This window comes from Onychostoma macrolepis, chromosome 18 (assembly GCF_012432095.1).
Source record: "Onychostoma macrolepis isolate SWU-2019 chromosome 18, ASM1243209v1, whole genome shotgun sequence".
Taxonomy (NCBI): Eukaryota; Metazoa; Chordata; class Actinopteri; order Cypriniformes; family Cyprinidae; genus Onychostoma; species Onychostoma macrolepis.
The window spans coordinates 21,509,623-21,526,686 of NC_081172.1; the positions used below are offsets into that span (position 1 = coordinate 21,509,623).

Here is a 17,064-nt window from a genome sequence, read left to right on the forward strand (position 1 = left end):
CAGTAGTAATATTAGACAATAAAATCTGATTTTGCCCACTACTGTTATGGCCATAAACATTAACGAAAATATCAAAAAATACCTTCAAAGTTAACCACAGCAGAAAGCCAATGTCCATGAGCGTCAGACTGAAATGTCACAACCTACCCAGGGCAATTGTTAAGGCATATGGCGACACCTGCTGATCGACTGGAGCCATGACTAGACTCCCCACTGCATCTTACAAAATGCTGCATCTTCTTCAGTAGAGTGAGTCTCTTGTAGAAAAACGAAATGTGACTTCTGCCCTTTACAAAACAAAAATACACCTTTGCGTTTTACTTAGTTTTTTAGTCCCCTTGCAATTAATGAACAAAAAGATAAACGACATTTTAGTGAAAACATAAGCCACTAGAACAGTTAGCAAACAGAAAATGTCAGTGATCTGAAGAATAAATCCATCACAAAAAGAGTCTCTCATAAATCAATATTTCCGAATTTTCATCATCCTGGAAAAAAAATTGTTTTCCCTCAATGAATGCAAAAGGACTCCGAAAGTAAGTTACGCCACTTTCCCTTCTGCTCGAGCTTGTTTAATGCGTGGCCAAAGCACTTGCTTCGCCTCTCTGTCCTCTTTGTTTAAGTCCACAGCGAAATGACAGCCTGCCTCCTTGCACACGGTTGATCCCTTGGACAGTGCCCAAATCTGGTCTCTGTATATTCTCTTTGAAAACTGCATGATGAACTGGCGCGAACGAGTTAATTATTTTTTGCCAATTCGATGGACCGTGTCAACCGCTTATTCATGTATGATGAGCGTCAATGGTCCATTTGGGAGATAGGTGGCGGTAATGCGCTTTTTGTTTCTGAACCACCATAAAAAAAAAAGAAGAAGCGGCAGCAGCAGCAGCAGCAGAAGAAGAGATCTCATGTTGCTAGGAAACCGTTGTTTAGTAGTATCAGCGTGGGACGCGAGAAGCCACTTTATTTTCATTTGAGGTGATAACGCACTCACAAATAATGGTAAGAAAATACTTATAAAATCATTTATAATATTTATAAAATCATGTCGTCTGTGCATTTATTGTCAGATGAACTATCAGCGGGGATAAATGAATGTGGCTCAGTATTGCTGTTGTTGGTTCAAGTGTGAGACGCAAGCGTATCGATTAATAATATAGCCTACTAGAAGCTAAAGTCTGATGTTATTTCCACAAAATAGAGAATGTATCACCTACAGTATATTAATTTTCTTGTGTCCATCCGTGTAATAGTATATAGTAATTTATATGAATATCTATTTCCCTTACGAAATTTAACCATGCCTTTATTCCAAATAAATACCTTAATAAAATAAAATAAAAATAAAATACAAACAAACCATGGTTATTGTAGTTAAACCATGGTAACTAGAAATTGTCCATGGTTTTGCTAAGGAAGGGACAAACATTAACAGATTTTTGTTAATGTTGTAACCAGGGCTGGACTGGGGTTAAAATTCGGCCTTGGACAAATCCAGCCCATGAATTCCCCTGTAAATGTTTTGCTGGGTTATAGGGCCTTCAATTGGAGTAAATAAATGAATAAATAAAACAGGACAATGATAGATATTACTGAAGTCCCGGCAATTGTAACAAACGTAATAATGCATTTTTGTCACATAGAAATGCACTTGACAGTAAAGCATTGATTTTGAGCTAGAATGCAAGAAATTGATTGCTTAAAAATTATTTCATTATTTCCTCACCTCATGTCATTCCAAACCTGTATGACTTACTTTCTTCTGTGAAACACAAAAGATATTTTGTAGAATGTTACCAAAACATTTTGGCTACCCTTGATTTCTACTGTTTGGACAAAAATGATTGAATTTCTCAAACTATCTTCTTTTTTTTTATCAAATATTTATTATTTTCACATCAGCAATTTACAAATTCCGTACAGTTTACAAGTAGACATTCTTTTCTAACCACCCTTCCTCCCCTATACCATCCTCATTAGACAGAACACATAGTTGGACATTATTGCGAGGCACTGAGCTGGTATGTAAGATAAAAGGAAAGAAAAAAAAAAAAAGAAAAAAAACCTTAATAATAGAAATAAATACCAGTAGTAGTAATCAATAAGGAAAAAATAAAGTCAAGAAGGGTTACATTATCACGTCCGCATTTTCAGCCAATGTAACATCCAAATTATTCATGTATGCAATAAATCTGCCCCAAATCTTTTCAAACATTGATGACTTTTTTTTCAGATTAATCATTATTTTTTCAACAGGCACATAGGACGAAAGTTCTCTAAGCCATAAAATATGACTTGGTGGTTCTTCTGATTTCCATTGTATAGCTATACATTTCTTTGCTGCTATCAGAGCCATCTTAACTAAACGTAAATTCTTCCTTTGATCAAGTTGAAGAATTGATTCATCACCCAATAACATAAATCTCGTGTCAGATGGAAGCCTAACATTAACAATTTTGTCAATAGTTTGTATTATATTTCTCCAATAAGTTTCAAGTTCAGAACAACTCCAAAACATATGCAATAATGTACCAACCTCTGTTTTACACCTAGGGCAACATTCTGAATATGAAATGCTGATCTTGTGCAATCTATCAGGTGTATAATATACCCTATGTATAATATATGTGAAAGTGCTTCATCGTTTTCATTTAACAGTAGGCATAGATTAATGCAGTTCAATAAGTTCCCAAGTATCTTGTTCAAAGTTACATTCCAGATCTTTTTCCCATTTAAGTCTTGAAGATGATGTGTCCTCCCCATACAATTCAGTGAAATTAACATACATGTAAGACACAAACCCTTTAGATCCTTTTTTCTCTCTAATAGTATTATATATTGGAAGTGAAGAGAGGGACCTTAAATTACCTCCTTGTATTGTATTAATATAATTTCTCACCTGAAAATATTTGAAGAAATGTTTAACAGGAAGAGAAAACTTTGTTCTCAATTGTTCAAATGTCTTTAGAATGTCTTCCTCATATAAATCTCCAAACACTTGTATTCCCTTTTTATACCAAAATTGTGTTATCCCATCTCTTAATGCCTCAGGAAGAGATGGGTTACAGTGAAATGGAGTGTTGTCATATGATGGTAGCCAATTATATTTTTTCCTGATCTCAAACGCCAATTTGCAAGTTTGTCTAATGAATGGGTTATTAAACGCCTTCGTAACACAAGCCAGGGGGATGAATAGGGCCTTATCCAAAGGTATTTCCCCTGCACGATATCTTTCAATTTGTATCCATGCAGGTGGAAAAGTACTATTCCTCTGCCAAAACCATACCGCTCTCATTTGTGCTGCCCAAAAATAAAACATAAAATCTGGAAGTTGTAATCCACCTTTTTTAGATGCCATTTGTAATGTCTTAAGTTTAACCCTCGGGGTTTTATTATTCCAAATAAATTTTCTAATTGAGCTATTGAGATTATTAAAAAACTTTTGTGGACTAGAAATGGGAAGAGTTTGAAATAAATATAAAAATTTAGGAAGAACGTTCATGGTATGTCTCTTCCAACTTCGAAGGAATATTTAATCCTAAGTAAACTATCTTTCCTGAATTCCATAGAAAAGGGATGTCATTTAAGGGCATTTTCTCCGCAGCCAAGTTCAGTGGCATCATAACACTTTTATTAATATTCATTTTATAACCAGATATGTCTCTAAAGTTTTCCAACAATTGAGATAAGCAGAGATGATTTAGGATTAGTTAAATATAACATTACATCATCCGCATACAATGATATTTTGTGTACATCGCCTCCTATCTCTAGCCCAGAGAGTGATTCGTTTGTCCGTATTGTTATGGCTAGGGGTTCCACTGCTAACGCAAAAAGTTGTGGAGACAGAGGACATCCCTGTCTGGTTCCCCTTGATAAATTAAAGTGTGAAGATAGATCAGAGTTAGTACGAACGGTTGCCGATGGATTTCCATACAACATTCGAATCATATCAATAAATTTTGGACCAAAATTCATTTTATGCAAAACAGCTATCAAATAAGGCCATTCTACTCGGTCAAAAGCTTTTTCTGCATCTAAAGAAAGAGCAATCACTGGAGAATCCATTTGTTTTGCCGAGTAAATAATATTCATTAACCTCTGTATATTATTGAAGGAGGATCTATTTTTAATGAATCCAGTTTGATCCATATGAATTAAACTAGGCAAAACCCGCTCTAAACGTAACGCAATCATTTTAGTAAAAATTTTATAATCAGAATTAAGTAGTGAGATCGGCCGATATGAGGTACATAGATTAGGGTCTTTGCCAGGTTTCAGCAGAACTGTAATTAAAGCTTGATTTAGAGTCTCTGGTAATTCTTTTTTATGAATTGCCTCCATATACATTGAAAGCAACGGATTGGCTAATTTAAAAAAAAGTTTTATAAAAATCCATCGAGAAACCATCCAAACCAGGTGTTTTACCCCCCGCTAGTGCAGCAACTGCCAATTGAATCTCTTCTTTCGAGATTTCTTTTTCAAGTTCTTCTCGGTCATTATCACATAAGACTGGTATATCCAATTTGCTTAGAAAGTTTTGGATTTCAGCTTCCTCTACTCCTTGAGACTTATACAGCAATTTATAAAAATCTAAGAATTCTTCATTAATTAATTTTGGGTGTTCAATATTTTTATTGTCTGAAGAACGTATTATAGTTATAGACTTACTAATTTCTTCTTTTCTTATTTGCCATGCTAACACTTTTCCAATTTTGTCTCCGTGTTCGTAATACCTCTGCCGTGATCTGAGAAGTGCATTTTCTGCTTCTTTGGATGACAAAATATTATATTCCAATTTTTTTGACTGCAATTGTTGAAACAGCTGAGCATCCTTAGTTTTGGAATGTTGTCTTTCCATTGTTGAAATGTCTTTTTCAAGTAATTGTGATTGTTTTTGATATTGATATTGTTTTTTCTTACTAGAAGAATAATTAATGATTTGACCTCGTAAGAATGCCTTCATAGCCTCGCAAATTATACCTGAAGAAGCAGAGTTTGTATATGTAATCATAAAGTTATCTATATTATTATTTATAAAATTCAACGCTTCAGAGTTGGTCACTAAATCGCCAAAGTTTACAATTTGGCAATTCCGGAGATTGATGCACTGAAATAAGTAAAGGAGCATGATCTGACAGTATTCTTGGTAAATAATCACATAATTCAATCAAATAATCCTTCGCTTTTGGAACAAAAAAATAGTCAATTCTGGAGTAATTATTATGCCTATGTGAATAGAAAGAATATTCTTTTTTTGTTTTATTCTTAAATCTCCATATCTATTAAGTTATAACTTCAGAGTTCGTATTTTAAGGCTTTGGCAACTTGACTTAGAGGTGACACTTTAGTGGACGATCTATCTAATACTGGGTCTAAGACTACATTAAAGTCTCCTCCAATTATTAGCTCTGTAATAGGGCATGCAAATTTTAAGAATATATTATGAATAAAATCAGCACCCTCCATTTCTGGACGGTATAGATTTACTAGGGTCATCTTTGCATCGAAATCGTTCCTCTTAAAATAATATATCTACCGGATTTGTCTTTATCAACAGATTCCATTTGAAAGGGTTTATTTATATCAATAAGTATAGCCACCCCTCTGGATTGTGATGTAAATGAAGAAAAGAAAACCTGTCCAGGCCACTGTTTTTTAAGATTCTGAAGTGTGTTTCTTGTAACAAGGCAATCCCAATGCTATGTTTTCTGAGATACAGAATTACCTTTTTCCTTTTAAGTCTTTGATTTAACCCATTGACATTCCAAGTGACATACTTATATTTCAGTGTACTTGACACTAAGATGGAAATAAAACAATTAATATATAGTTAGAGCACTTTAAAAACTTCTCCAATCAGCTCGCTAATTAAATAAATTGAACGTGTTCTGTGCTTCTGTCCAACCCCCCTACCACTCCCACCACTTCCCCAAATGAAGTGTGAAACTTTAAACCCCCATGACTGATTATGCACCACAACATACAGTCGAACTTGACTTCCTCTACCTTATCCTAACTAACTAACTCCCGTGCAATTTCTGTCAATCCCAACAAATACTTATATTATGTACTTTCAAACAAACGTATTATTCACTTCGAACATTCCTAGTAACATACCCAAAATTCACACCTTTTCGTAAACAATTCAACAAAAAGAAAATCGCATTCTTCTCACATTAGATTTTGGGTATAAAGTCCACTCTTGACAGAATTAAGTCATTAATGTTCATCCAAGAGAGAAAAAAGAAATAATACAAAAATGAAAATAAAATAAAATAAAAAAAATTAGCTCACCCCTCTTACTTCGGTACAAATATTCTTACATACTTTATGGATGATTGCTTTAGTATATTTTACAAACCCCTGAGTTAGTTGATATGCGATTTCCTAGTGTCTTATCCGGCAATCAAGTGCGGATGATGTTGTCGAAGATAAGTCTCTGCCGATGCTTTGGAGTTGAAGGATCTTTGTCCCTCTGGTAGCTGAATCCTCAGCGTCACGGGATGAAGCATCGCATAGGACACGTCGTTGTTGCATAGCTGTCTTTTTAGTGCACTGAATTCTTGTCGCTTTCTGAACAAGGTTGATGACATGTCCCGAAATATCATGAAAGTGGAGTTGCCTAGGTAAGCTTGCCCCTTTCTCTGGCCGCATTGAAGATCTTAAGTGTGTCTCCATACCGAAGTAGACGAATCAGAATGGCCCGTGGTTTGCCATTCTCCACTGGTCGTCGTTGCAAGGTGAGGTGAGCTCTTTCAATTTCGTAGACCTCGTCCTCCTGTTCCAGGATCTTAGGTAGCCATTCCTTTAAAAAAGCCACAGCATTTCTACCTTCCACTCCCTCTGGAAAACCGACCAGGCGTAAATTCTGACGACGAGATTGATTCTCAAGTTCATGAATTTTATCTTTTAGCTGTTTAATTTTGTCGTCAACAGCCAATTTGACATCCGCGACATCTTTGTGAAGGCCCGTTACCGCCTCTTCCGTCTCCAACTGCTTGGTTTCTACATCCACCATTCTCGAATTTATTGACTGCAATTTGTTTCCCATTTTCTCCAAGGATTCTGCGAATTTACTCAGGCGTCCGTCGATTAACTCCTGAATTCTGAGGAAACCTTTTTCCATTTCTGCATGGAACCACGGCGGCGGGTCAGATAATGGCAGTCTCGTTTCCTGAGTTTCTTCTTTTTTATTGTCCGTCTTCTTTGGATTTGGCATATTTATCAGAATATTCGAGGTTACTATTTTATATAACGTACTTTCGTCGTAATAAATGTCTTTATGGAGGGTTTTTTAAATTAAATGATTCGGGAGCTCCGTGCACCGTGTCTCACTCTAGCTCCGCCATAACCGGAAGTCTCAAACTATCTTCTTTTATGTTCCACAGAGGAAAGCAATTTAAATACAGGTTTGGAATGACAATGTTAAGTAAAGTACTTTAAAGACCTTTATTCAATTTTCAATTGAAACTCGTGTATTAAATAAATTCAATGCACACAGACTGAAGTAGTTTAAGTCTTTGGTTCTTTTAATTGTGATGATTTTGGCTCACATGTAACAAAAACCCACCAATTCACTATCTCAACAAATTAGAATATGGTGACATGCCAATCAGCTAATCAACTCAAAACACCTGCAAAGGTTTCCTGAGCCTTCAAAATGGTCTCTCAGTTTGGTTCACTAGGCTGCACAATCATGGGGAAGACTGCTGATCTGACAGTTGTCCTGAAGACAATCATTGACACCCTTCACAAGGAGGGTAAGCCACAAACATTCATTGCCAAAGAAGCTGGCTGTTCACAGAGTGCTGTATCCAAGCATGTTAACAGAAAGTTGAGTGGAAGGAAAAGATGCAAAACCAACCGAGAGAACCGCAGCCTTATGGGGATTGTCGAGCAAAATTGATTCAAGAATTTGGGTGAACTTCACAAGGAATGGACTGAGTCTGGGGTCAAGGCATCAAGAGCCACCACACACAGACGTGTCAAGAAATTTGGCTACAGTTGTCGTATTCCTCTTGTTAAGCCACTCCTGAACCACAGACAACGTCAGAGGCGTCTTACCTGGGCAAAGGAGAAGAAGAACTGGACTGTTTCCCAGTGGTCCAAAATCCTCTTTTCAGATAAGAGCAAGTTTTGTATTTCATTTGGAAACCAAGGTCCTAGAGTCTGGAGGAAGGGTGGAGAAGCTCATAGCCCAAGTTGCTTGAAGTCCAGTGTTAAGTTTCCACAGTCTGTGATGATTTGGGGTGCAATGTCATCTGCTGGTGTTGGTCCATTGTGTTCTTTGAAAACCAAAGTCACTGCAACCGTTTACCAAGAAATTTTGGAGCACTTCATGCTTCCTTCTGCTGACCAGCTTTTTAAAGATGCTGATTTCATTTTCCAGCAGGATTTGGCACTAAATGACCATGGCATTGGTGTGCTTTACTGGCCAGCAAACTCACCAGACCTGAACCCCATAGAGAATCTATGGGGTATTGTCAAGAGGAAAATGAGAAACAGGAAAGCAAAAAATGCAGATGAGCTGAAGGCCACTGTCAAAAATCCTGGGCTTCCATACCACCTCAGCAGTGCCACAAACTGATCACCTCCATGCCACGCCGAATTGAGGCAGTAACTAAAGCAAAAGGAGCCCCTACCAAGTATTGAGTACATATACAGTAAATGAACATACTTTCCAGAAGGCCAACAATTCACTAAAAATGTTTTTTTTATTGGTCTTATGAAATATTCTTTATTTCACGTTTGAATATATTTGTTGAGATACTGAATTAGTGGGTTTTTGTTAAATGTGAGCCAAAATCATCACAATTAAAAGAACCAAAGACTTAAACTACTTCAGTCTGTGTGCATTGAATTTATTTAATACATGAGTTTCACAATTTGAGTTGAATTACTGAAATAAACGAACTTTTCCACGACATTCTAATTTATTGAGATGCACCTGTAAATGTTAAAATTGATAGCGCTCAATTATACTGTAATGTTGAATGGCTAGTCAATGGGCAAATATTGGGGGGGGAAAACAATTTCCCAGAGACATCAGCAGCATTGATATCAGTGATACTGGCCTTCAGTCATAAAAAAAAGATGCCATTATACAAATATTAAAAATATACTGTCTTTGTTGTTTGTACATTAATTTAAGGATTGAATGTGAAATTATTGCAATGAAATTTTTTTTTTTTAAATGTTAATGTTAGGTGGAATTAAACTTTAAGAACTTTAATATTTGTAAATAGTAAACACCTAATGTATATAAGACACTGATATTTATCTTTAATCAGGCTCTTACTGAATTAACATTTTACATCAATTAAAATTGAACTAACCATCTAAAGAGAAAAAAGTTCTTGCTTAGAATTAGTATTAGTAAGATGGTGGTCGAGAGAGAGAGAGAGAGAGAGAGACGGTTTTTAAAATAAACAAAAAGCAATAATAAACTATGAAATTTGTAAAAAAATAAAAAAGAGAAAACTAAACATATATAAACTACAAAACATCTTACATAAAAGTAAAGTTATTTTACCAATATTTCATATACATAATAACAGTAAAATTTATAATAAATGCATTTCTGCCCCAAAAAAAAAACATAGGCTGTTTGTACAGTGTTAATAACTGCAAGTTAAAGTACTATGGTGCTGAATTGACCGTTCGCAAAGACCCACCCTCCTTAGTTACTGTTGCTGTCCCCTACAAACAATGCCACTCTCACACTACAAATCATGTTCTCACGCAGGGAAAAATACATTGCAGAGCAGAGAGGAAACTGACAACGTGCAGACAGACAATACAGAGCAGGTTACTTCTGATATGAAACAAGGTCTCAGGACTCTCTGCTTTCAAATTAGGTAATTTTTAAAGAAATTCAAACAATAAATACCGTTTTGTGGCTCTTCAATGTGTCGTGACAGATCACTGTATTGTCTCAGTTCAAACACGTGAATCGATCATCTTTTCATATTTACTTAAACACGAAATTAACATAAATAAACATCAGAAAGAATTTTATTTCAACTGCGGAACACCATTTTTCAAGTTTAAGTCCACTGAAGTTAATCTGCTCTCCTGTCTGATTTGTGGTTAAAGCCCAAAACACACTGCACGATTTTAGCAATCCTATAAGATCACTGCATGTCAAGTCAAGTCACTATTATTTGTATAGCGCTTTTAACAATGCAAATTGTGTCAAAGCGGCTTTGCATCATGTTGATATAAAGCTGGGTGGCTTTATATCAGCTTTACAGTATTTAGACGGGGAAATAGTGTGTCGAAATAGTGTCATTCTCCTCTGGCCAGACAAAATCAGCAGTTTAAATCTAGGCTAAAGCAGAGTCAGATTGTGCAGAGGACTCATCTGGTTCCTGTGGTCTTGTCCCGATGGCTGTCTAGGAGACAGGGTCTTCACTGGGGATCAGTCTCTGGGGCTCATCTAGTTGTCCTGGTCTCTGCTGACGTTCAGGGCTGTAGAGGTCATCTCTAGGTGCTGATCCACCATCTGATCTGGATCCGGGTGGCTGCAGTGACCATCTGATCTGGATACAGTCTGGATCTGGGTGGCTGCGGTGACCTCGGAATAAGAAAGAAACAGACTAATATTAGCGTAGATACCATTCTTCTAACGATGTAACAAGTACATCGGGTGTTTTGGGAAATGTTCCCGGTTCCGGTTGACCTAATTAGTGTCACACTGAGCGACATGGATCTAATAAACTTGGCCACGACATGTGTGTAGACTGTAAGATGATGACACCTATTGACTCGTACGATACAACGCATGTTACTATAAAAGAATAAACAGCATCAGCATGCGCTAGTGGTAAACAAAAAGAGCACGATAAATCACACTTTAGCAGTTGAATTTTTTTATGTGTGCTGAAAAAAAATGGAAGCGGCGGAAGAGGAAGGGATGAGATAAGACAAGCAGTTTTATGTTTTAGCACCATGTCGCATTTTTATTGGCTGGTCAGTAAACGTGAATCGTACCAGCAAACACACTGTGCGATGATCAAGCTGTAGCATAGGCTATCTTTGGTCGCAAGACCGTGATAACAGCTCTCTTTGAATCGCTCTCACTGTACGACACAAGATCACCGATTAGGAGCCACGATCACAGAAATCACCACGATTGTTTCACGATGCCAATCTTTCGTCTGGGACAGCCGAAAATCGTGCAGCGTGTTCAGGGCTTAAAACTGGAAGGGATACTGCTGTGGCTACTGGGCATGCTTATTTACATATTTTCTGAGCCAACAATATAAAGTGAAACCTAGGAAAATGGTTTTAAAAGGCACATGGCACATAGTTTCATGACTTTAGAGTGTCGCAGTGACAGTGTCTTTTTGCAGTAAAGGACCTGTCATAGTTTGATGAGTGGTAGGGCTGGACAATAATTCAATATCAATATGTATCGCGGTATAATTTTTTTTCAATAACGGTGATATGATTTTTAAATACATTTCCGATATTTTGATATACATTACCAGTGTTTCCCACTGCACGTTTCAAAAAGCAGGTGATTTATATGAATGTATCTCTGAAGGGAACATACTGTCTTCAGAATAGTTTTGATGGCATTTTCATTTTATCTGGTAAAGTAGCGTTCATGAGCGGAGCTGCTTAGATTACAGCCATAACTGGGGAAACCGCTAGTTCTACCGGTGTCAAAGCGCCTCCTACTGGCAGAGAATCAGATTCTACTCTGCTGTTTTTAACATAATAAATGTTTTTTGAGCAGAAAATCAGAATATTAGAATGATTTCTGAAGGATCATGTGATTGGAGAAATGATGCTAAAAATTCAGCTTTGAAATCACAGGAATAACTTATTTATATTTCAAAATGTTACTGTTTTCCCTGTATTTTGGATCAAATAAATGCAGGCTTGGTGAGCAGAAGAGAATTCTTTAAAAAACTAAAATCTTACTGTTCAAAAACCTTTGACTGGTAAGTGTTTGTTAGTTTATAGTTTGTATCGACCGAAATTAAGAAATATATTGTGATATCAATTTTGGCCATATCGTCCAGCCCTAATGAGTGGAAAGATGACATGAAGCGAAGCGAGATTTGACATCTGAATGGATCAAGCGACTTGCGCTGTTTATCACTTTACATTGTGGCGGAAGCGCAGCGCAGCGCTGTGCTCTGCTTTTGCATGCAGCTGGTGGATGCATCGCAGCGCCGCTTCTCACTTTTGGAGTACTTGCTTTTTGCAGTTCACTGTAATTTCAAAACAACACCTAATGTGGGGGACAGGGACTCATTTGGTGTGTTCGACTTGAAGTGGCGCTGTGCAGAATGATCAGTGTATGACATCAAAGTACCGCGAGAGCGATAAGAGAGCAGATGGATCCTTATGCTTTTGAATTGCTCTCGCGGTACTTTGATGTCATACACTGATCATTCTGCACAGCGGCACTTCAAGTCGAAAACACCTATTTTCAGCCCTGAAGTTTCATGCCTCAGACCGGCCCACTTTAGTTCATGACTGACTATATTAAAATGATGTAATTAAAACCTCAGTATATAACACCGTGTCTACGTAGCTTGCTGGAGACCACTGTGCTCTGAAGCACCGGGAGTGGCAGGGTTGACAGACTGATCTCCTAAGGGCACTGAGGAGTGACGGGCACCGTATAATGAGGTGTACACACGGTGGAAGCACGATGCACAATCAGCCCCCTCGAGAGCTGACTGTACGTCCTCCGCTCCCAAACCAACAACACAACAATCTTGTATATTCACACTCGTAAAGTTAAACGTGGGCAGAGAAGAACACACAGGGTCTAAAGTGTTGTCTGTTTAGCTCGCCATATAGAAGTGATTGTGCACTGTTTTTACAAACAACAGTAAATAAGACTGACACACACAAAAAGCGTTTGCTGAAAACACAGAAGCTAACGCTGCTTGTTTTGGATACGCTTTTAAGCTTCCTGGTCTCTATGTCACCCCGGCTGTGACGTCTCGCCATTCTATTGGACCGATTTCACATGTGATTTAGAGTGTGGTCACGCAAATGCGTTCCCAAAGCGTTTCGATGCAGCATGAGTTCCTGAAGGGGAATTGCCATTAGTGAGAATTCTGCTTGCTGTGAAGCAGGAGCAAGCCGGCCGAGGATTTTGCTTGGTCTTAAAGCCTTCCTCAAACGGCTATGTTCACAAACAAAACAATGATTTGTGCAAAAAGAATGATTAGTTATCAATTGAGAATTTGTTATTCATATGGTCTGGTGGTCATACGCCGTATGCCTGCGAATTCAGGACAAACTGCATTCCGTAGGCTTTAGCTTTCATACGGGATGCTTCTTTGATGCCTTAAATACGGGAAGATTCCGTAATATATGGAAAGGTTTGCAACCCTAGCATCATTAACCTGCATGCTGCACTCTGAGTGGGGCTGCAAGAAAATTATAAATAAAAAAAGAGTGGCGCTACTGTGAGTGCAGGCAGCCTATAGGGACAGCATATTTCAACCCCAGTGGCATGACAAAACCACGGCCCAAAAAACAGACCGGCCCACCGGGAATCCTCTCGGTGCTCCCAATGGCCAGTACATCCCTGGTTGTAACCATGGTATTTGTAATAAAATTGTGGTTATACAAATGGTAATTAAAAAAAAAAAAAAAAAAAAAAAAAATCATGGTTGCTACACTTTTACTTTAATAAAACCATCCATGGTTAATTTCCATAAGGGAAAGGGAAAATAGAAATATATAATGCACAATATAAATATGTAAATATAATATAATACAGTATCCAGCACAATAGACCTCACCTTTGTTAAACTTTACCTGTTTATCTGTCCATTTTCCAGCCACCAAAAAGAAAATCTTCCAACAAGTCCCCAAAGGGTAAAACTCCAACAGTAGTGGATGGTTTGTCCACAGATGAGATGTCTAAAGAGCAGGTATGATTTTCTCATGTGTGTAGTTTTCTACCACTAATAATAATGAAACCAAGAACACATTGTTAATGGCAGCCATTTATTTTATTTTTTTAATTTTTTTAATTTTTTTTTAATTTGAACAATCTGCCATTGACTCATGAGTGTCTTGTAGTTGGAGGAGCACATTGTGCGTCTGCGAGAGGAGCTGGACAGAGAACGGGAGGAACGCAACTATTTCCAATTAGAGAGGGACAAAATCCACACGTTTTGGGAAATCACCAAAAGACAACTGGAAGAGAAAAAGTGTGAACTGAGAAACAGAGAGCGTGAACTGGAGGAGGGCGAGGCGCCACCAAGTGGAAATAAAGGTGTTGAAAATAATTTTCATAACTTATTAATAATGTATTCTGAATATATATATATATATATATATATATATATATATATATATACACACACACTGAACAAAATTATAAACACTTTTGTTTTTGCCCCCATTTTTCATGAGCTGAACTCAAAGATCTAAGACTTTTTCTATTTACACAAAAGGCCTATTTCTCTCAAATATTGTTCACAAATCTGTCTAAATCTGTGTTAGTGAGCACTTTTCCTTTGCCGAGATACTCCATCCACCTCACAGGTGTGGCATATCAAGATGCTGATTAGACAGCATGATTATTGCACAGGTGTGCCTTAGGCTGGCCACAATAAAAGGCCACTCTAAAATGTGCAGTTTTACTGTATTGGGGGTCTGAAAACCAGTCAGTATCTGGTGTGACCACCATTTGCCTCATGCAGTGCAACACATCTCCTTCGCATAGAGCTGATCAGGTTGTTGACTGTGGCCTGTGGAATGTTGGTCCACTACTCTTCAATGGCTGTGCGAAGTTGCTTGATATTGGCAGGATCTGGAACACGCTGTCATATACACCGATCCAGAGCATCCCAAACATGCACAATGGGCGACATGTCCGGTGAGTATGCTGGCCATGCAAGAACTGGGATGTTTTCAGCTTCCAGGAATTGTGTACAGATCCTTGCAACATGGGGCCGTGCATTATCATGCTGCAACATGAGGTAATGGTCGTGGATGAATGGCACAACAATGGGCCTCAGGATCTCGTCACGGTATCTCTGTGCATTCAAAATGCCATCAATAAAATGCACCTGTGCTCATTGTCAATAACATACGTCTGCCCATACCGCTCACCCACACGACGCCATACACACTGTCTGCCATCTGCCCTGTACAGTGAAAACCGGGATTCAAACGTGAACAGAACACCTCTCCAAAGTGCCAGACACCATTGAATGTGAGCATTTGCCCACTCAAGTCGGTTACGACGACGAACTGCAGTCAGGTCGAGACCCCGATGAGGATGACGAGCATGCAGATGAGCTTCCCTGAGACAGTTTCTGACAGTTTGTGCAGAAATTCTTTGGTTATGCAAACCGATTGTTGCAGCAGCTGTCCGGGTGACTGGTCTCAGACGATCTTGGAGGTGAAGATGCGGAGGTCCTGGGCTGGTGTGGTTACACGTGGTCTGCGGTTGTGAGGCCAGTTGGATGTACTGCCAAATTCTCTGAAACGCCTTTGGAAACGGCTTATGGTAGAGAAATGAACATTCAATTCACGGGCAACAGCTCTGGTGGACATTCCTGCAGTCAGCATGCCAATTGCACCTCCCTCAAAACTTGCGACATCTGTGGCATTGTGCTGTGTGATAAAACTGCACATTTTAGAGTGGCCTTTTATTGTGGCCAGCCTAAGGCACACCTGTGCAACAATCATGCTGTCTAATCAGCATCTTGATATGCCACACCTGTGAGGTGGATGGATTATCTCGGCAAAGGAGAAGTGCTCACAAACACAGATTTAGACAGATTTGTGAACAATATTTGAGAGAAATAGGCCTTTTGTGTACATAGAAAAAGTTTTAGATCTTTGAGTTCAGCTCATGAAAAATGGGGGCAAAACACATATGAATACACACACACAGTAGTCAACATTTGAAGTGGATCAAAGTTCATCAAAGTTGTCCTAAGACAAGAATGCATTTTGATTTTAGCTTTGATGAAAGGTTTTGATCCACTTCAAATGTTGATTACTATATACACATGCATATATGGGTGATTCTTAGACTATGGGCACTTTTATGTTCTTTGGTCATATTTTTAAAAATACATATTTTGGACAAATTCCTCTTTCTTTGTCAAACTAACAATAAAACCAACTTAAAATCTTTTCTAACTACCTTTTGAAAACTACCTTTTCTATTATGATTTTTTCTTACTTTTCAACCTCCTTATAGGTATAAAAATCACTGTTTTCTCCTTGTCGCACACCCAGACTTTTAACTTCAACAATGAAAATACAGTTTTAAAATATGACTTATCTGGTAACTATTAATGTACCTGAATTAAGCACTAGTAAAAGAATTAAAATACATTATAGTATTTAATGAGAGACCACTATCAATATTAATTTTTATACAAAATATAGCTGTCGCACAGTATTGGCGTAATTTCCACCACAACACTGTAATGTCCCTTTAAAAAGTTTTTAAAAAGTGGTTTCTATGGAAATGTTCAGTGACATCAGAGCACATGTTGGACATGGAGGAAATTTTAATTTTCATCAACAACAAATGAAGAAAATCAAGGTAAATATTGCTTGATCAGTTAATATTTATTCTACGTCACACTGCCCTTTGTGGTGGAAATGACATTTATGGTTACAAAGTACAATTGATATGTTTAACGACTTTGTGAGTTGAGTTTTATGACTGTGATAAGTTTAAGACTTTTTCTAATAAATATCTCTACTGTTTCTCTACATTCACGTTAATTCATTGTCATTTCCACCACCACCCTGTCATTTCCATCACCACACATATTTTTTTTTAAATATTTAAAAAGTTCTCATTACACATTAAAAATGTATCCACAATTTATGAGATCATGCTCTACTTAATATAAAAATTCAAGTTATGCAAGTTATATTTATTTTCTAATAAGCTCTTACCCAAACCAATATTACATTTCAGAGTGTGACAGGTATACAGTTCAGCATTTGGTCCCTAAGGGCAGTTAATGTATCTCATTGACAAATGTATAATTATTGTACATTGTGGAAAAACTGTTAAAACTAGTTACAAAAATGATCTTAGAC

General features: G+C 37.6%; 1 protein-coding gene across 1 annotated transcript in view; it reads left to right on the forward strand.

Moving 5' to 3' along the window:
* Positions 1-862: 862 nt before the first annotated feature.
* gas8 (growth arrest-specific 8) overlaps positions 863-17,064 on the forward strand; it is a 55,556-nt gene continuing 39,354 nt past the window's right edge. The window contains 4 exon segments of the mRNA XM_058751016.1: positions 863-1,002; positions 13,821-13,913; positions 14,065-14,237; positions 14,239-14,260. Of these exon segments, the coding sequence (XP_058606999.1) occupies positions 1,000-1,002; positions 13,821-13,913; positions 14,065-14,237; positions 14,239-14,260 (291 nt within the window). The 5' untranslated portion in view covers positions 863-999.